General features: G+C 44.7%; 1 protein-coding gene across 10 annotated transcripts in view; it reads right to left on the reverse strand.

Annotated features, from left to right (window-relative positions):
* Positions 1 to 17,554, reverse strand: part of NEDD4L (NEDD4 like E3 ubiquitin protein ligase) — a 198,335-nt gene that overhangs the window by 154,593 nt on the left and 26,188 nt on the right. For 5 of the 10 annotated variants that reach the window (XM_075077889.1, XM_075077888.1, XM_075077893.1 and 2 more), the window contains exon 2: positions 926 to 999. In XM_075077889.1, the coding sequence (XP_074933990.1) occupies positions 926 to 999 (74 nt within the window). Of the gene's footprint in view, positions 1 to 925; positions 1,000 to 6,066; positions 6,326 to 8,537; positions 8,647 to 17,554 lie in introns of those variants that run through there. The other 5 variants (XM_075077899.1, XM_075077895.1, XM_075077897.1 and 2 more) reach the window with 4 other exon arrangements.

Below are 17,554 nucleotides of genomic sequence, written 5' to 3' on the forward strand. Positions count from 1 at the left end.
CTTTTCATTTGAACATTTAAAACCAGTTTTCTTGTTTGACAGTTGTTATTTTGGCCAAAGACCAGTGCAAACTATGGTCTGTCCACGCCATCTGTTGATACACGGATGAACTGGGAAGCAATCACATGAAGACTGCCTTAGGCGCTCCAAAAACTTCTCTTTTCCCTCTCAAGTGCCCTTCTTAAACCTCAAGGTGGTTCAAGGCTCAACCAGAATTAAAACCTGGACTTGCCATAGCCTAACAGAAAAGCACTAAGTCACCACCGTTCACCGAACTCTTTCTACATTAGTACTCACTGCTAGCCTACTTCAGCATAGGCTGAACAGGAGAAAACGCTTTTTTTTATTGCTTTTCTCCCTTAAAGGTGGACTCAGTGATCCTTATGGGTCCCTTCCAACTCGAGATATTCTATGATCCTGAGGTACCATCCTTAGGAACTGCAACCGTGGCACCTGGATACGTCCAAGACCAAGAAAATTCAGTCTGGCTACCGAGTCAGACCTCGATGCCTGACACCTGGGAGACTGGCACTGAAGCCAGCAGGGAGAGTAGAGCTCCCTCAAAGTAAGACAGCGGGCCGGCTGGCTTTTGGTCTTTCTTGCATTACGCGGGGCAGATGAGGAAAGAGCTGGGAGTCATTTTAAGTACTGCCAAATACTGCCGAGGTTTGAGCTGCTCCTCACGCGCGTGGAGAGCCTAGGCAAACGGTGAACGCGAGAACAGCTTCCTGTGGTGGGAGAGGGCATGAACAGCCACCGCTGAGACCCACGGCTTCCTTGCCCACGCACAGTCCACAATTTGCATTGGTTGTAATCAAGTAATAGGATCTTTCATCAGGTTTATGAACAATCAATTATAAAGCGTCCTTGCTCTGCTAAGTTTATTCTGTTTAAACACATAAAATAGTCAATACGGAACACCTACCTGGCTCCGAAGATGTCTTTTTTTGCTAGGTCAATGCCAGAAACCACCTTTACCCTGAGGATGCGAGACTCCTCCTGTTAATGAAAAAGAAAATGGGTTTAATGTTTATTCTATAATTCATTTTGAAGATCAACAGTTGGCAAGAGGTTAAGCTGTGAATGGGCTCAGCCTCTGGGTAGCAGGAAGCTTTCCTAGGTAGGATTTGGAAAAGAAAACCCTCTTGGAAGGAGGTGTACACTTTACCTGCTAAAGAATAGCCCAAATACAAACATTAAGACCGTCCAACTCTGGTAAGAGTTAAATAAAAGCAGGGTAAGAGTTGATAACAATAACAACATCACAGTAAGAATAATGTAATAGTAAAAAAAAAAAAAGAAGGTGACAGTTTGCTGAGCAGGGTCATTTCAAATCCTAAATGATCCATACTGCTTAGACTCTAAAGCTGTCTCTTCAAACTCAAGAGAAAACTTTTTTTTGTCCAATAATGCTAATATCCCTTGGCCAGAGAGATGTCTGCAGTTTAAAAAAAGGGTGCACAATTAAAAATAAATCCTTACAATTACGTTGTTTAAAACTTGGTAGACAGAGCTCAAAACCAACTTTCAATGACACATGGCAATTTCTGAAGGTGCAGATTACCAGGACATCAACCATATGCTCAGTTTATCACTTCACTGCGTTAAGCTCCTGAGGAACGTTGATATAAGCTGTATTTTTCACTTTTTTTTTTTTTCAGTGCCCTGTTTGACCAGTTTATTTTTGCCCCACAAAGAGGCAACCAAAACTAAATCTGGAAAGGATCCTACAGAAACAGGTTCTGCCGTCACCTGTATCAGTTATACCTTTTTCTCCTCTGATAAGCCTTCCAGAACTGCAAGATATGAGATTCAATTACGGTAATTTGAGACTCCGTTTCTCGAAGCTTGTTCAGAAAACAATAACATTTTCCCACAGGTTTATCCTGGCGTGACCATACTGCACCCACTCTATTTGCTTTAGATAGCTAAAAGCGAGCCACGGATTTGTTAGCAGTATCTGAGATTTTTGAGATTATGAGGAAGGTCAGAAACACTCCAGAAGCAAACCCGTACCTGTCCATTCTAATACCATTCCTCTGGCAGGAGCCAGGAGCACATTACTTCAGAGAAAGAAAAACAGAAGTCTCATTGAACATGTCTGCAGGGCAAGTTTCATCCTGACACACATCCTGCCGCAGTAATTGTGCTGCATTAAGACAAAAGCTTGAAGATTTAAATCCTTTCTGAAAATTTGTTTGTTGGTATTCTTTCCACAGCACTTAACACTGTCCAAAGTAGTTGCTAATTGAGAAAACAGGATTCCTTCCCAAAAGAGCCTGAAGCTTACCGGAGAGGTGAACACAACGGTATGTGAAAAAGAACCACTCAACGGTGTTGTGTTGGTGGATATTGAATTTTTTTTCCCATGTGTTAACTTTTTCCAATCTGTTAATGTCAATACAACATGTCTGGTCTTCTAGAGCAGTTTTGATAGACAAAAGGCAACGAACTTGCAAACTGCAATCAAGAAAATTCCTTCATTAAGAGAAGAAAGCATTGAGGGGGGTTGGGGGGGGTCAGAAATGCAGACTATTCTGACCTTACTGAAGGAGAACTGGAGGTTAGGAAGTTGTAATACTAAGAGAGGGACAGAAGGAGGTATTTCGGACAGTTACTATGTTATTAATGCTACTCATTTCCTCCCACAAAGTTCAGCATCAACTTTGCTGGAGTGGCATCTTATTTCTGCACTAAAATAATCTCTGTATATTAATTGAATAAAATTTATTTATTTTTTTAATTTACAGAGCAGGAGGAAGTCCAACTACTGAAGGATCCCCAAATCAGATCTGCAAGACAAGATGATGGTCCTCCGCTCTATTTAAATAGAAAGATTCTCAAAAACAATGGAAGCCTCACTTCATACTGTAAGTACACCAGAAGACAGACCCTGCTCCCTCCCTGCATGCAGACTCTCAGCCCCTGCTAAATATTCCATTTTACCAAGCAGAAACAGTGCTTTGCAAACGTTTGTTCAAATTTTCATATGCATGAAAAATATGTAATATTTTTTAAAAATCATTAAAACACCTCAGTTAGGTGAGGCCTTGTTGCTATCTACCCATAAAACTTTTCCTTCAGTCAGTAAGAAGTTACTCTGGTAAGATCTACTGTGTACAAGGAGCAAAGTGAATTTTGGATGATGGAAAATTCTTCTGCAGAACATGACACTTAATAAACAGTCCTCTGAACAGTACGAGTATGTGTTCAGACAGCTCATCGGTTAAATAAGTCTTTCATAATGCACCAGACTTTTCTCATCTGTATCATTTTGTCTAAAAGCATTCACAAAAGCAGCATAACAACACAGGTGCATCCATGTGCATGCATACGCATAAGAAAACCATAATAAAATAATATTCTAGCTCGTGCGACTACACAACCTCAAATGGTATAGATGAGGGGCTCCCAAACTAAGCCTGCTCGAGCATCACCGCAGGCAGCAGTGGGAGCCACCAGCAGCTCCCGGCTTCCCCGGCTGTGCACAGGCTGACTCCTCACATTCATATTCCTCCGACCTCCACTCCCTCAGCTGGGAACAGTGCCTGGGGGGAACGGCAAGGCTGAGGGGCAGGGGGAAGAAAAAGTTTTTCATGTTCCGATGCTTGCTGCATGTGCCCCGATTTCTTCATTTATCTCCAAGTATGCTGTGTCTAGGTAAAGAAAGGAGCTAAATTTTCACAGCAACAGAGATAATCTCACCTCATTGTCCACCAAAAAAATCAGATAAAGGATAGCCCGGCTAGGCACAGTAAAAGACTTGAAACACAGATCAATTACCTGACACAGGTTTCTACCCCCCTTCTCTGAAAAGACTGTGCAAGAAAAGAAAATTAGCATTTTGGTTTGCTTTTCTTGTAAATCCAGGTTACAACAGCAGAGAGTAGCCAAGACAAGATCAAAAAACATGGAAACATTCTGAGTGAGATGACCTAGGATCCAAACCCCAAATAAAGTGATCCCTTTGCAGCTTTGAGCCTGTGCTAATCTTCAGTTAAGCAGCACTTATGCTTGTTGAGATGAAGGACACGTTTACAAGTACATTTCTTTCAGTGGGAAGTGCCAACTTAAACGGCTCTCCCCGCCAGTTTATTACATTCCCACAAGGTTCTTCTGAACCGAGGTCAACACCTTGAGGCAGTGGAGCCCACAAATGGCATGCCAACAAAACTGAAGATAAGGGGGGGGAAAATGGACAGTCGGAGATGACGAGTCGGTGGAGGCAGAAGCTTAAAAGCCAGTACTGCTATGCAAAGATATAGATAAAAGATATTGGGATGAGAAGAAATGGCCTCAAGCTGGGCCAGGGGAGGTTTAGATTGGATATTAGGGAAAACTTCTTCACCAAAAGGGCTGTCAAGCACGGAACTGGCTGCCCAGGGAAGTGGCTGAATCACCATCCCTGGTGGTATTTAAAAGACGTGCAGATGTGGTGCTTAGGGACATGGTTTAGCGGTGGACTTGGCAGTGTTGCGTTTATGGTTGGACTCAATATTAAAGTTCTTTTCCAACCTAAATAATTCTGTGATATATGTGGCACCAAGGCCAGACATTCGAGGCTTCAGTCTGCACCACTCAGCAATATAGGAAACGATGACTTGCCTTGTATTTTTATAACAAAAACATACTTCCAGGATGGGGAATTCCTTAGGTACAAGCATGGGAATGTCTTCACCAAGTGCTGTGTCATTTGGACACAGCCTCTGGATTAAATGATAATAAAAAAGCCAAAGAATCACTCCAGAATTAGCTAACTATAAACCAAGACCACTTGCCAGTAAAGCTAACGCCTCTCGTAAGCCTTGGGCTCATTGCTCATGCTCTGCACAGTGTGATCCATGGCTCTGAAAAGCGCAAGACCCGAGTCAGTAATCCAGCACAGACAAGTCCAGTGCCACCTATGAGGACCTGTGCATACGCTCACCAGCACACGGGCTGACATCACCTGCAAAGACCAAGGCAGGAAAACCCCAGACACAAGTAGAGAATAGGATGAGGAAACAAATTTGGAGGATTAAGGAGAAGTGATCTGTTGTGGAGCTGTGGTTCTTGTGGGACCCTATGCATTGGAGCGAGGACATGCAGTGAGGTTGAAGGATACGTGGAGGGACATATGGTTGGAGTTCCAGTTTGCAAAATGTGGAAACAAGCACGACCATGCCAAACATGTTAACAAGGCTGATCACGAAAGAGACATTCACAAGCACAGATCAACAGGGACTGGGACCAGGGAGCTAGACACACAAACCACGGAAGCAAAGCTCCCTGGTGAGGGATCCCCACACGCTTTTACGCTCGCTCAGTGCGCTGACCCGAGACTGACCAAACCAGCATTCAGAACTGGGAAGCGAGGGCCTGCTCCAACAACACTGCAGCTGAACCACAATACATACCCTTCCTCAAGCATCCGATACCAGGTGGAAAGGGATGCTGGAGAGGTCCCTGAATAGAGCAAGATTATTTTTTTGTTGGACTTAAAGGTACTTGCTTAATTAGCCTGTGTGTATCTTAAAAATTAAACAGATGCCACATGACAATACTGAGTTCTTTACAGATAAACAGCTTTAGGAACCACCTGAACTGACATACCACTGAGCAGAAAGGCAACCTTAAACTGTCTAGACAACAGCCTGATATACACAAATGCAGTAGAGCACAATTTATTGGCAGTTAATTATCTTGACTGAAAGAGTTTTGTGAGTAATCAATCATGTAACGCATTCTCACAGAGCAGTTTTCCCAATGCTAACAAACTTCCATTTTCTGGCAACTCTATCTAACTTCCCTCTCTGTCAGTAGAAAGTGAAAAGAGGCAATCGCTTACCACCTACCGAGGTGGTCAGGGTCAAGGACACAATCTTGGGGTACCCCCACCCTCCGCGCACCCAAGGGGCCAGCACCTACCCTCACGCACCCAACACCCCACCCCACCTCTCCACTAGCAGCTGAATTTTCCTTCTTGCAACATCACAAGGATCAGGAGGAAGAGCACACAGGAGAGGTATGGTAAAGGGAAGACAAGGTTAGGGAAGCTGAGGCCACCTGCAGAAACACTGTCCTTACCGGAGGACTTCAGCTTTTTAGAAGCCATTCGCTGCTCGAGCTGCACACTCTCAGGAAGGGTCAGCAGTCCACAAGAGCGCTCTAGAAGCAGTTCATGGCCCGCAGTCCCCACTGGACCACCCTAACCTTCCCAAAATGAGTTAATACTTGGTGTTCCAAGGTCACTTTATTCAACTCTGCATGTTTTCACAGCTTTGCTCCATGTCAGCAGGAACCAGCCGCTACACTGCTTGCACAGTCACACCATTTCCAACAGCCTCTGCACTAAAATGCAAAAGGGAATATGGGAATAGTTCAAATCAGCAAGACCCATTTTCCTTTCCCAACTGCCCCAATACCACGGATGGGAGCTTTTGACCTGTATTCCTTCCTCTTCATTTTATATTCAGTAATCATGGAGAATCAGACTCACAATTCAAAAGCTATGATGCTGACAGTGGTGAATAGCAGCAACTTATCTGCTGCATCATCTTTAAATCACTTTTTGTAATCTTGCTAAGTGGGTATATAAAAGGCACTCTCCTGGATCTGTTCAGAGTTGAAAATTTATATCAGAGAGAAATACTCGTCTGGTGGTATGATTAAACTGTACCCACCTGCTGTGCAATTCCTGCACTGTCCAAAACAACTCATATTAACCAGCGACAATCGGCAAACTAGACGAGATGGACATGTAACTCTGCAGCTTCTGTATTCCACTGAATTCCGTTCATTTTGAAAAGCATATATCCTAACCTTCTTTTTGAAATGCACTGTCTGAAAAAGAAGTTAAGCTCACCCCACAGAGGAATTCTTCTATCGTGATAAAACCGTGCCTGTCACGTACTAAGCCTGGAAGTGTCTCCTTAAGATGCCAGGCGCTGCCGCTCCCTAGTCCGATCAAGGGCTGCAGCCGAGCTACCAGGGACAGGACCTGCTCCCCCACAGCACTGACACCAGCTCCGGCACAGCCCGAGAACCGACACCGACACCGCATTCCTCCCACCACCGGTTTTTTCATCTACAATGCAGAACATGTCTCGGAATTTAAGACTACATTATTCAGAGTACTTTGACTAAAAAATTTTGCAACATTGCTGCTAGAAATCCAGAGCTGTGCACACTCGTCAGGATGGCAGTTGTTGGCTGGCTGTCAGCAGTTAAGCAGTAAAACGCTAACATTCATGAAGCCTCACTTGTCAAAGTTATTTATGCCTATACTCCTCCTGTCCTCGCCCCACCAGCTTAGCCTACCTCACCCACAGGGGTGCCATAACAAGCTTGGTTAGGTATTAATGCTGGGTTCCACCGCTAACCGCATTCATACTTACTTCTGCTTTGTCCAATGATTAACATGAAGTTTATGTATTCTTGCCTCCTTGAAAAATGTCAGAGGTTACATAGTTTTCTTCTTTGCTGAAGGATAACCTTTATACAGATTGTGTTTTCTCATCTATAATTCACACTGACATTTTAGAAGACATAGGTGATTTAGGTGGAACCAAGAGAGGAAAAATCATGCAGCAAACCCCAGACTTCACTGACAAGGAACAGACCCCAGTTCACCTCAGAAACCAAGAAGAGAATGCAGGTGTGTCTACAGATTTAGGAGACTTCTGTATGTTATTTTATGTGCATGATTCACATTTTTTAATTAATTTTTAAATGAACGCCACATTTACTTTCTCCAGGTGCTCTGAAAAGCAAAGTAATTTCTAACACCTATTAAAGCATTCACATAAAGAAAGTTTATTAAAAAGTCCTCCTGCCCTTGGATTAATATCCTGGAGCTGGGAAGTTTAAGGTAGAGTAATGGAAACAAGAGGAGAAGAACGCAAGCAAAACGCAGCGCCCCGAGCTGTGCGCTTCTTCCCCACCGGTGAGGCTGTAACGCCAGGAGAGGCAGCTTAGTCTGCACCAGCTACAGCAAAACAGGCATGCTGTGAAAACCAACCCGAACAAGTCTTAGAATACACATCCGTATGTTCTCAGTAAACATAAGAAGAAATCCACAGCAATCCACAGCCCAGTGAGAGCAGCAAAGCTGTAGGCGTCAACTATAGGATGTCCTATAGGACAGAAAATCCCATGATACGTTTAGAGCACGCATTAGGAGAAGAGCACTGAAATAACAATCGATACGGGTATAAAATTAGAAGCTCGGCTTTTTTAAGTGAGCAGACAAGTGCGAAAGGCACAACGTTTGGATCAATGCAAACCAATATCTGAACAGATGCCACGCAGACCAGGGAAGATTAAACATTTAACGCATTCTTCCACAACGACCTTATAAAAGGTATATGAAACCATCTGCGAGCCGAACCCCTCGAGGCGGCCAAATTTCCTTTCGTGTTTTCTGAGTCCCACAAAGCCCCAGCCGCCCTCGTCACACCTGCGCCGGGGACCCCAGAGCCAGGCAGCCGCCCAAGCAGCCGGAGCGCGCCCAGGCGTCACGCCGGGGTCTTCACACGGGCACCGAAAGCCGGACTTACCAAGCGCCACGGGCAGCCTGGGCGCGAGACGCCCGCATCGGCAGCAGGCCGCGTCCCGGCAGCGTGCCGCGGGGCACCGCCGCACCTCAGAGGGGCCCGAGCCTCAGCCCGCCCCGGCGGAAGTTCTGCTGACGGAGGCAATAGGTGTCCATCACCAAGGCAACGAGGTGAAAGGACAGCAATCTAGGATTTCACCTGAAGAAAGCTTAAGGTGAACCGCGGCGGGGGAGTGTGGGTTTGGTTTTGGTCTGGTTTTGTTTTTTTTTTTCTTCTCTCTGTGTGGAGACATTTTTGATTTCAAACCAAGATAGGCGTCAGCCAGGTAAATTTCCACTGACTGCAACGAGAGAAACCAGATCACACTGGAAAGTTACCTGCAGGCAGGGACTCTGTGAATCCGGTTTCATCCACTGAGCCCCTCATCTCTATTTTTATTATACCTGCAAGTTTGCAAAACATAATAAAATAGAAAAGAGGACAGATCTTTAACTCAATGTTTTAGTTGCAAAACTCATCAGAATGGAAAAGACAACAAATTTTTAACCCAGTGTTTTAATTGTTGGAACTTTTGGTATCCTGAGTGAAAAAACACAGGCAGAGCCCCTGGTGTGGTGGTCATAATAAAAACATACGGTCACCCAAACAAACTGCTCTTTCATTCTCCCCATTACTGTGAAAAATCAAGTAGGATTTGCAGTTTCAAAACAACATAGAATATTTGTCATCTACTTAAAAAAAAGAATGCAAGCATTTTCTGTAGTAAGAAAATCTCCTGAATCTCTTAGCAATTGAAAATGCGGAAGACACACAACTAGACTCAGAAGAGTTGTGCTGATTCCTCTTCGGTTTGTTGGTGGATTAAACCAACCCACATTACGGCTGAGTGAAAAAAGCCCGTACTCTAGGAAGCTATTCCACATCAACCTCCTGCACGGAATATTACCAAGTCGGATTGCCCCGTGTTCTGACACACAGCCACCTACCTAACATCGCACAACAGGAGGGCACCCAAGAGGGAGAACTGAAGCGGGACGCCCTACCCGCCAAGCAAGGAAGTCAGCCAACATATTCAACACCGCTACCCTCATGATGTCTCAACAGCACAGGCAGCTGGAGCAGGAAGAAGTTAGCTTTCTTTCTGGAGACACGGGGAGAAGAGAGGCATCCAAATTGAACAGCTCAACCTCCGGGGGCATCATAGTGATTTTCTGAAGGCCATAGCAGTACGTGATAAGCCTCAGCGTAATTCTTGTGATATCTTAATAATCTTGACATTTGTCAGTGGCAATTTTGCAAACAGTCTTTGATAAAATCTCAGTTCTGCAATGAAAACAAAAGCAGGCACCAAGGGTATGAACCACATCTCCACTCTGCTCTGTGCAGTTGAGCACAGGAAAACAAACTTAGAGTAAAGGTCACTAGGTTACAACCACCTACTTATCTGGCTCAAGCACGGAAACTAAGATCTCCTTTCAGGTAGCTTAACCACGAGCAACCTGGGAATCCAGCTCAGCTCTTCTTCCTTTCAAGCACTGATGACATTCCCCCTTACAAAGTCCGAGACTAAAACAAATTGTGCCTTTTCTTCCCTGCAGAATTCTCAACCCTCGCTGTGCGATGCGACATGTTTGAGGGGGAAAAAAAACCACATTATTTTGTCCAAAGCAGATCTCAAAACTAGAGCAACTAAACCTAGAAGCTTCTAGAGGAAAGAATGCCATGTAATTTGGACCAGAAAGACCCTCCTGGGTACACAGAGTCAGGCAGTTACAGAGGACAGGCACCCGTGGTGCCCCACAGCACGTCTCCAGGCTGAGGAAACGGCTTCCCACCCAGCACGGTGGCAAAAGCCAACGCAGACCCAAGTTCTGAGGAAACCACAACTCTGCTGCTGAGCAAAGCCTGACTTCTCAGCTCGGGGCACCGTCCCGAGCTCGGGGCGGGGGGCAGCTCTTTTTAGCACTCAAACAAGCGTGAACCCATTGGCTCTAGCGCTGGAGCTGGAGGAGGTGGCAGCAGCTTCGGAAGCACATACTTTCTGCAGGGGAGCCTGAAGGGCTGCCAGAAAAGATGAGGGGTTTAAGTTCATGGGACGGTTGTATGAAGCAGAGTTTCTCAAGCATAGCCACAGGCTGCGCTTAAAAGGCTCCCATTATCCCACAATGCTACAAAATGCATAGAATTGTGTTTTACTAAATATCTTACCAAGGCATACCAGAACCATCACATCAACAGATTAAACAAACACCAGTATGCATTAAAAGAACAGATAGTTTGGATAACTGTGAGACTCAAATCTCATACAACAGAAAAATATTATATGTTTTCCAATAATGATTCAAGTCCTACCTCCAGGACTGGGACCTCTAGGAAGAGGCACCGTATTCAGGTTTTCTTTGGCTAGACTGACACAGATGGGGGGGAAAAAACACCAGGCAAAATTCCAGAAAAGCAAGAGTTTGCCTTAGAGGGACAGTACCATGATGCTGCTCTTGCACATGCACAACGAACAGCACATCAAACTGAAGTGAGGAAGTTAAAAACACACGAGTGGTGTATGGAGATCAAAGGTACCCAGCGACAGGGTTAGGAACCCGGCCTCAGAGCTCAGAGTTGGACACGTTGAAAGCACACTATTAAGAAACAGACTCAAATCACAGCCCTGACCTCATGAATATCAGCTTACAAGGTATTTTTACTGCATATTTCAAAAAAAGAAAAGTGTTCCAGGTGAATTGCAATCTATTTTTATAAAAAGCAGTTGAACACCATGCAGCTAGGTATACTTGAGCGATTTTAGCAAGCATATTGAACCAGGTATTTAGAAATACCTAAGAGAACGCAAAAGAACTTTAATGGACTTGCTGTACCTCACTTAATTCTCCTTATTTAACATTTAGACCTGTTTATATCTCTCACTAAAGGAATTCATCTAACCAACACGTCTTCTGCACAACCCAATTCACTAAACTCTCCTGTAGTCTCATGCAGGCTGTGCACAGACGTCTTCTAGATCCAGCTGTGACAATAAGAAAATTCTCATCCAGCAGCTTTCTTCCCAGTTTTTAACACTGCCAGGGGTTACCATCTCCCCCCTCCAGCTGACAGCAGAGACCATGACAATCGCAATAAGCCAGGTTAGTTTCATCAGACTCGCTCCCTTGGCCGGCTCCGAGCTCTCGAGCACTCAGAGCGGTGGCTGGGGAGGAGACATGACCCATACCAAAGGGCTGCTCACTGGTTTCACTGGTTTCCCTTTGCTTGCTCCCGTTCTGGGCTCAGACTAGGTGGTTACTTGGATTTCCATCTTCTTGGCTCTTCCATCTAAATGGGCGGACTCTGGTCTAAATACCTACTCCTGTCATTCATACTACACGAAGGACTACCCCTGAGAAGCTTGCAATAGCAACAAGCTTGCCGTAAAAAGCAAAACCATCACTCATATCTGCTTAATTTAGCACCATTTTGTGGCAAGTATCTCAAAGGAAAGAAAAAAAACCAGCATACTATGAGAAAGGAGGGTATGTTTGCTGAATCATCTCTACACATCACAAATTTATGGTACGGGAAATTCTCTCTGAAGGAAACCTCAATCTGCTTTTCTCTGGACAAGCCAAGAGAGGTATTTAATCTTTGGCAGTAGGGAAAGAAACAGGAAAAGCATTTGCTACACGTTGCTATTAAAAATACCAACAGAGCTTTGACTAGGAGTCACTGGTGCATTTGCAGAAGTCTGTGACCTGAAAGTGACTCTCCTATATGGACTTAGTTTTAAAGGGAAAAAAGGAAGGGGGAAAAAAAGAAACAAACCCAAACAAAAAAACGCCAAAACATGAAACTCAAAGTGCCCAGCCCTGATCTTGCACCAGAGATCAGCACCAAGATCTTCTGCATCCAAACTTAAAAGTTACTGCATGTTTAAACAAAAAAATCACAAAGGAAAACCTGACAGTGACTTTTTTTTTTTCCCCTTAAGGGATACAGAAACTCAGTTGATTCATTAGAACTTTGACCTTTTATTTAAACAAATATCTAACTTTCTGGCATGCAAAAATAGCCCTTCAAGTATGAACCTCGTTGGAATAAAGGAATGATGTTTCTGCATGTAGGATGATTACATTCCACCGGCCCTGACACTCGTAAAAGCTTTGCCAACTAGAGAGTGAAACAGGGCCAGCTGGTTTAATTTCAGATATTCATTATCCCCGGGTCAATGTCCGGACAGATCTATTACTTTCCAGCACACAGAAGAGAGTAGTACTTCAGAATTTATTAGTCAAAAGAGAAACACAAAAAAAAAAACAATTCCCCAGTGAATGTCTAACAATTTTGCCCAATAATGAAGAATGGTCTAAATTCCCAATTAAGAGCCTGCAGTAAAAAGTCACTGATGCAAGAGACTTGTTTTCAAAGCACCTTTTCTAGCATGACAATTAGGTTTTTACCTTTCACTAAGCCACCCTCTGATACAGTTAAATATTTCTTTTTTTTTTAAGCACTAACCATCTTGAAGAGGTGTTTTCTGATATGAAATCTACCAGGTCGCTAAAATTCCAACGTTTTTTAAAGGGAAAAATTACAAATTACACTTCATACAACCCCTTTAATTTTTCCTACGCAAAATACAACACAAGTCCAGGTGTCACTATTTTAGACTACCGTTCTCATAAAAATCCACCGATTTATCAGAAAGTCTCCGTGAGTGAGCAGTACCTACAACCTCAACAGAACCACAGAAGGGATCAGGCTGGATCACCCCCTGCAGATGACCTAGCCCAACCCTGCTGCTCAAAGCCGGGGCAGCTAGAGCAGGCCGGCCCGGCCTGGCCCGTGCCCGGCCAGCTCTGCACCTCTCCAATGATGGAGACGGTGCCACCGCTGTGGGCAACGCTCTGCCTCATGCAGGCCAGGAGGCCGTTGGCCTTTACTGCAGGCGCACTCCACTGCTCCTACTCATCGTGCTGTCCACCAGGACCCTAAGGACCTTCCAAGCCTGTCGGGCCCGTCCTCTCCTGGGGCATGGGGCTGTTCCTGCCCAGGTGCAGGACACGCATCTCCCTTTGCTGAACTTCACAAGATTCCTGCCAGACTGTTTCTCCAGCTGGTCCAGGTCCCTCTGAATGGCAGCACAACCCTTTGGTGTGTCAACGTTTCCTTCCAGTTTGTATCACCTCCATCTCAAAGTCTGCTGACAAACAGAAATTTAGACTGGGGCACAAAAGGGAAGGCAGTGCTTTCAAAATTAAACAATACTACTATTACAAATTGCAAGTTAGAGATGACTTGCAAACAGATAAAAACAGAATTCCAAGAAAAAAGGGCTTCAAAACAATTGTGGTTAGGAATCAGGCAGGTAGGAAAACATTAAGCTCAAGTTTTATTTGTAGGCAATGGCATGTGCAAGGCTCTAAGCAGAGATATGCTGGCCTGCTGGACAAAGGGCAGCTAAATCTGCGTGCAGTTGAAAGCTGTTCTGGAAACGGACAGCTCTTGCTACTGCTAGGGATGCTAACCCGGTTAGCTGCAGCTGTGCTTCATTACGCCTCGTGGTTTGCAGAAGCCGTCAGCATCGCCCAGAACAGCACCAGGTCCAACATACCTCCTAGTAACACTACTATTAAGTGTTTAAACTTAATTTGAATATTCAAATATCATCACATCACTACTACTGCTACTGTTCTGGGAATCAAAACCACACTGAAGTCCACCAGATTGGCAAACGTTGCAAGATGTATTTACTGCAAACCAACCACGGAAAACCTCACAGTAAGAATAAGGTCTGTTCAAATGTCCCTGCATTTATGTCTGAGGGGGGGAAAAGTAATCCTAGCACAATTCTTTTGTAATTAGCTATTATACATTGGAGTGACTGTCTTGGATGTACCGCAAGAGGAACCCCTGGCACGCCTTTAGACTATTTTAAATAAGGCCAGGCAGAGCGAGCATTACGAACCCTCTGCTCACTGAGGTAGTACTCCTCGTACTGGTACGGGGCAGAGGCGGGGGGATGCCCTGCGTCACGCTGCAGGATCACAAGCCATCAGGTCCTAAGATTAACTAGAACAAGTGTGATTTCAATTTTGTTGTTTTACTTCCTGATTCCAGGTTAGGGCTCACGCACATCCATCCACTAACCATCCAACAACCAGGGGTAAGTGTTCAGGTTACCATGCCCGTGTCTGCCCCTGCAGACTGAGCAGCACCAGAAAGTGTCCCCACGCAGCAGGGCTCTGCTGCCCGCCCCGTAACCCTGCGGCAGCCGTCCCTGGCTCAGCTCTGGCTCAGGCAATTAGCACGCTCCCAAACAACGCCTGAGCACAGTCCGGGAGGCAGCACAGGATGGGGCCTGAGCCCAACGCAGCCTGCATGTGGCCAGAGGGGACTTGGACAGCACACACTGACCTGTCGGTGCCCACGGGCCCCAGCGCAATGGCACAGCCTTGAATGCGTTAGCGTACACACGGGCAACAGCTGCTGCTTGCAACCAAGGGTGTACACAACCACAGTCAGCTGTAGGGGGTGGGAGTTTCCTATGCATATAGGAATAAATCATTATATACACAAAAACTCAAAAAATTAAACACACTTCTATGTTTACAGATGAGTATCTTGTTTTCCATGACCAAAATTTTAATTATTCTTGGCATTTGACCAGACTTAAGTCTTGTGCACTCTGTTTGCAAGGCAAACATGACAGAACTGGGAATGTTATTTTACCAGTCAAAATAAGATCACTGACATGTTTATGAAATGTGTTACAATTTTGTTAGACACTTAGAGGTGGGTTTTGGTTTGGTTTGTAGGGTTTTGGGTTTGGTTGTTTTGGTCTGATTGGCTTGTTTTTTAAACATTCACTGGGTCTGAAGATCATGATCCTGTATTTTAACAGCTCATAAGAAAAGGCTTTTTACAGTTCTTCACAGTGGAACAACAGTATGAGAAGTGTATCTCTAAAAGACGCTCTTCCCTCACAGAGGAAATAAATCCACTTTCTGATATCACTTGCTCCTTTTTGCGAAAAGGAGGAAGATGTTCAGTGGAATAAAACCTGAACTCGCCCACATTTCTGTAAAGGCAATAAAACCGATGCATGCACACACACCCCCCCCAGATTCAGCAGCAATATTAGTTTGATTAATGATATTCTGAAATCCTCGCAGGAGCCGAAGAGCTTTGACCAGAACTTGAGCTCTACCTACAGCTCAAGACCCAGCCTGCTGAAGTAGACTGAACTACCCCTGGAAGCCCAGCGAGCGGAGGTGCACGCACAAGTGAGGCGAGACACACGGAAGAGGGGAGCAGGTATCTGCACCCGCTCGGTGCTGAGCAACCAGCACCCGCACCCTCATTTCAGCTGCTCATCCCAGCCTGCGATTAACACTGCCGGCCTAACAGAGGAGCCCTGTCCTCAGCTGCAGGCGTGACGTGGCGCAGGCCTGGACATCTGCATCGCACGTGGGCTCACACCAAGCAACCTTTGGATGCAGGGGAACTCGAAGTGGCAGGCAGATGTGGTGTGGTGTACCGGCTGGCGAGCAGCGTGTGCTTCCTGGCAGAAAGGGATTAAATGCCGTCCCTTAGACCACGGTATGGGAGCATTTCCTCAGAAAGCCATTTGTGAGTAGTCACCAGTGCTGGAGAGCCATATATTTTATGAAAAGTCAGACTAAAGCTCAAATTAATGTATTTCAAGTATCTTCCTTAAGAGACTCTGCAAGGGTCACCAGTAAATTTTAAAAGCCCTTAAGAGTGGACTATTCAACAGGAAAAGCCAAACGTCATAAGAGAACAATGCCCTTTTAACTCATGTTGTGCTCCTTATCAACCTGCATTTTATCCCTGCCATTTCACACGCTTCAAAATCCAGCTCTAAAGGTTCTGTCATTTCATATGACAGCTTGAAAGTAAGCCTTGCGTAACAATTTTCCCAGCATTGCACAAGCGACGGGCTGTTACTGCACACTGTGAGCGAGGACCCAGCCGTTTGCTGCAAACCAGTCAAGAGGTAAGCATCAGGATTCCCCACCCACCCACCACTCTCCGAGGAGGAGATACTTCCGTTCTGTAAAAGACAATGTTTTCATACACATATTCTGATAGACCAAACATCAAGGTGTTTCAGAGAAGCAACTGCCTCCTATGCACACAGGCTATTCTAGACATCATTTCTTTAAAGCAAGTTTTATGAAAATTCTGTTATCTTCTTTCTTTAAACTCTGAGGACGTTGACAGCTATGATTAATAAGTCATTGTTGATTATTATGCCACAGATTAATATTCACACTTCCTTAGTGAAAAGCCTAGGAAGTGGCTGTAGATAACTAAAAAAATGGTATCTTACAGTTTTGTGCATAGAAAATGTACATCCCCAAGTATGGTGCTGGTCATCAGCTTAGGGTTTTTTCTCTTTTTTTGTTTGTTTGTTTTTCTAAAGACCTGTACATCTCAAATACCTACTAAACTTTTCACCATTTTTGAAATTCTGATTATGTATACAAAACATACAAAAGACAATCCCATGTCAAAAAGGGGAGGTTTAGTTGTATTCACCCCAGTAGCCCAATTAGTTGCCAACAGATTACACAAGCGTGTTTATGTAACCACAATCTATATTCTTGTTAGACATTTAATGATTTTTAGACTGTAAACAGTCAGCTTTATTGCAGCTGCACTGTTTAATGACAGAAAACACATTCAATAAAAACGTAATCCAACAATAAACTGTGATTGGGGCTTATTTCTAACCCAGATAACTTCAGTGGTCTGTTCCACAGCACGCACCCACAGACCAAAGCTGCCGCACTGGCTGTTTCACCTGGGGAACGACCTGGAGGACGGGTGAGGAACACGACAAGGAATTTCTTAAATAGGCTTTGCTGGATAAACCTTGACAGCAGGAAAACTACACTAAGTGACAAGAAAATGCCAGTGAGACTCTTAATATCTTAAATACCTCTAAAAGGAGAGCTACTTACTGCAGTACTTCAGTCTCAGAAGATACTGTATCAGGCATGTTT

Source organism: Phalacrocorax aristotelis, chromosome W (genome assembly GCF_949628215.1).
Source record: "Phalacrocorax aristotelis chromosome W, bGulAri2.1, whole genome shotgun sequence".
NCBI lineage: Eukaryota > Metazoa > Chordata > Aves > Suliformes > Phalacrocoracidae > Phalacrocorax > Phalacrocorax aristotelis.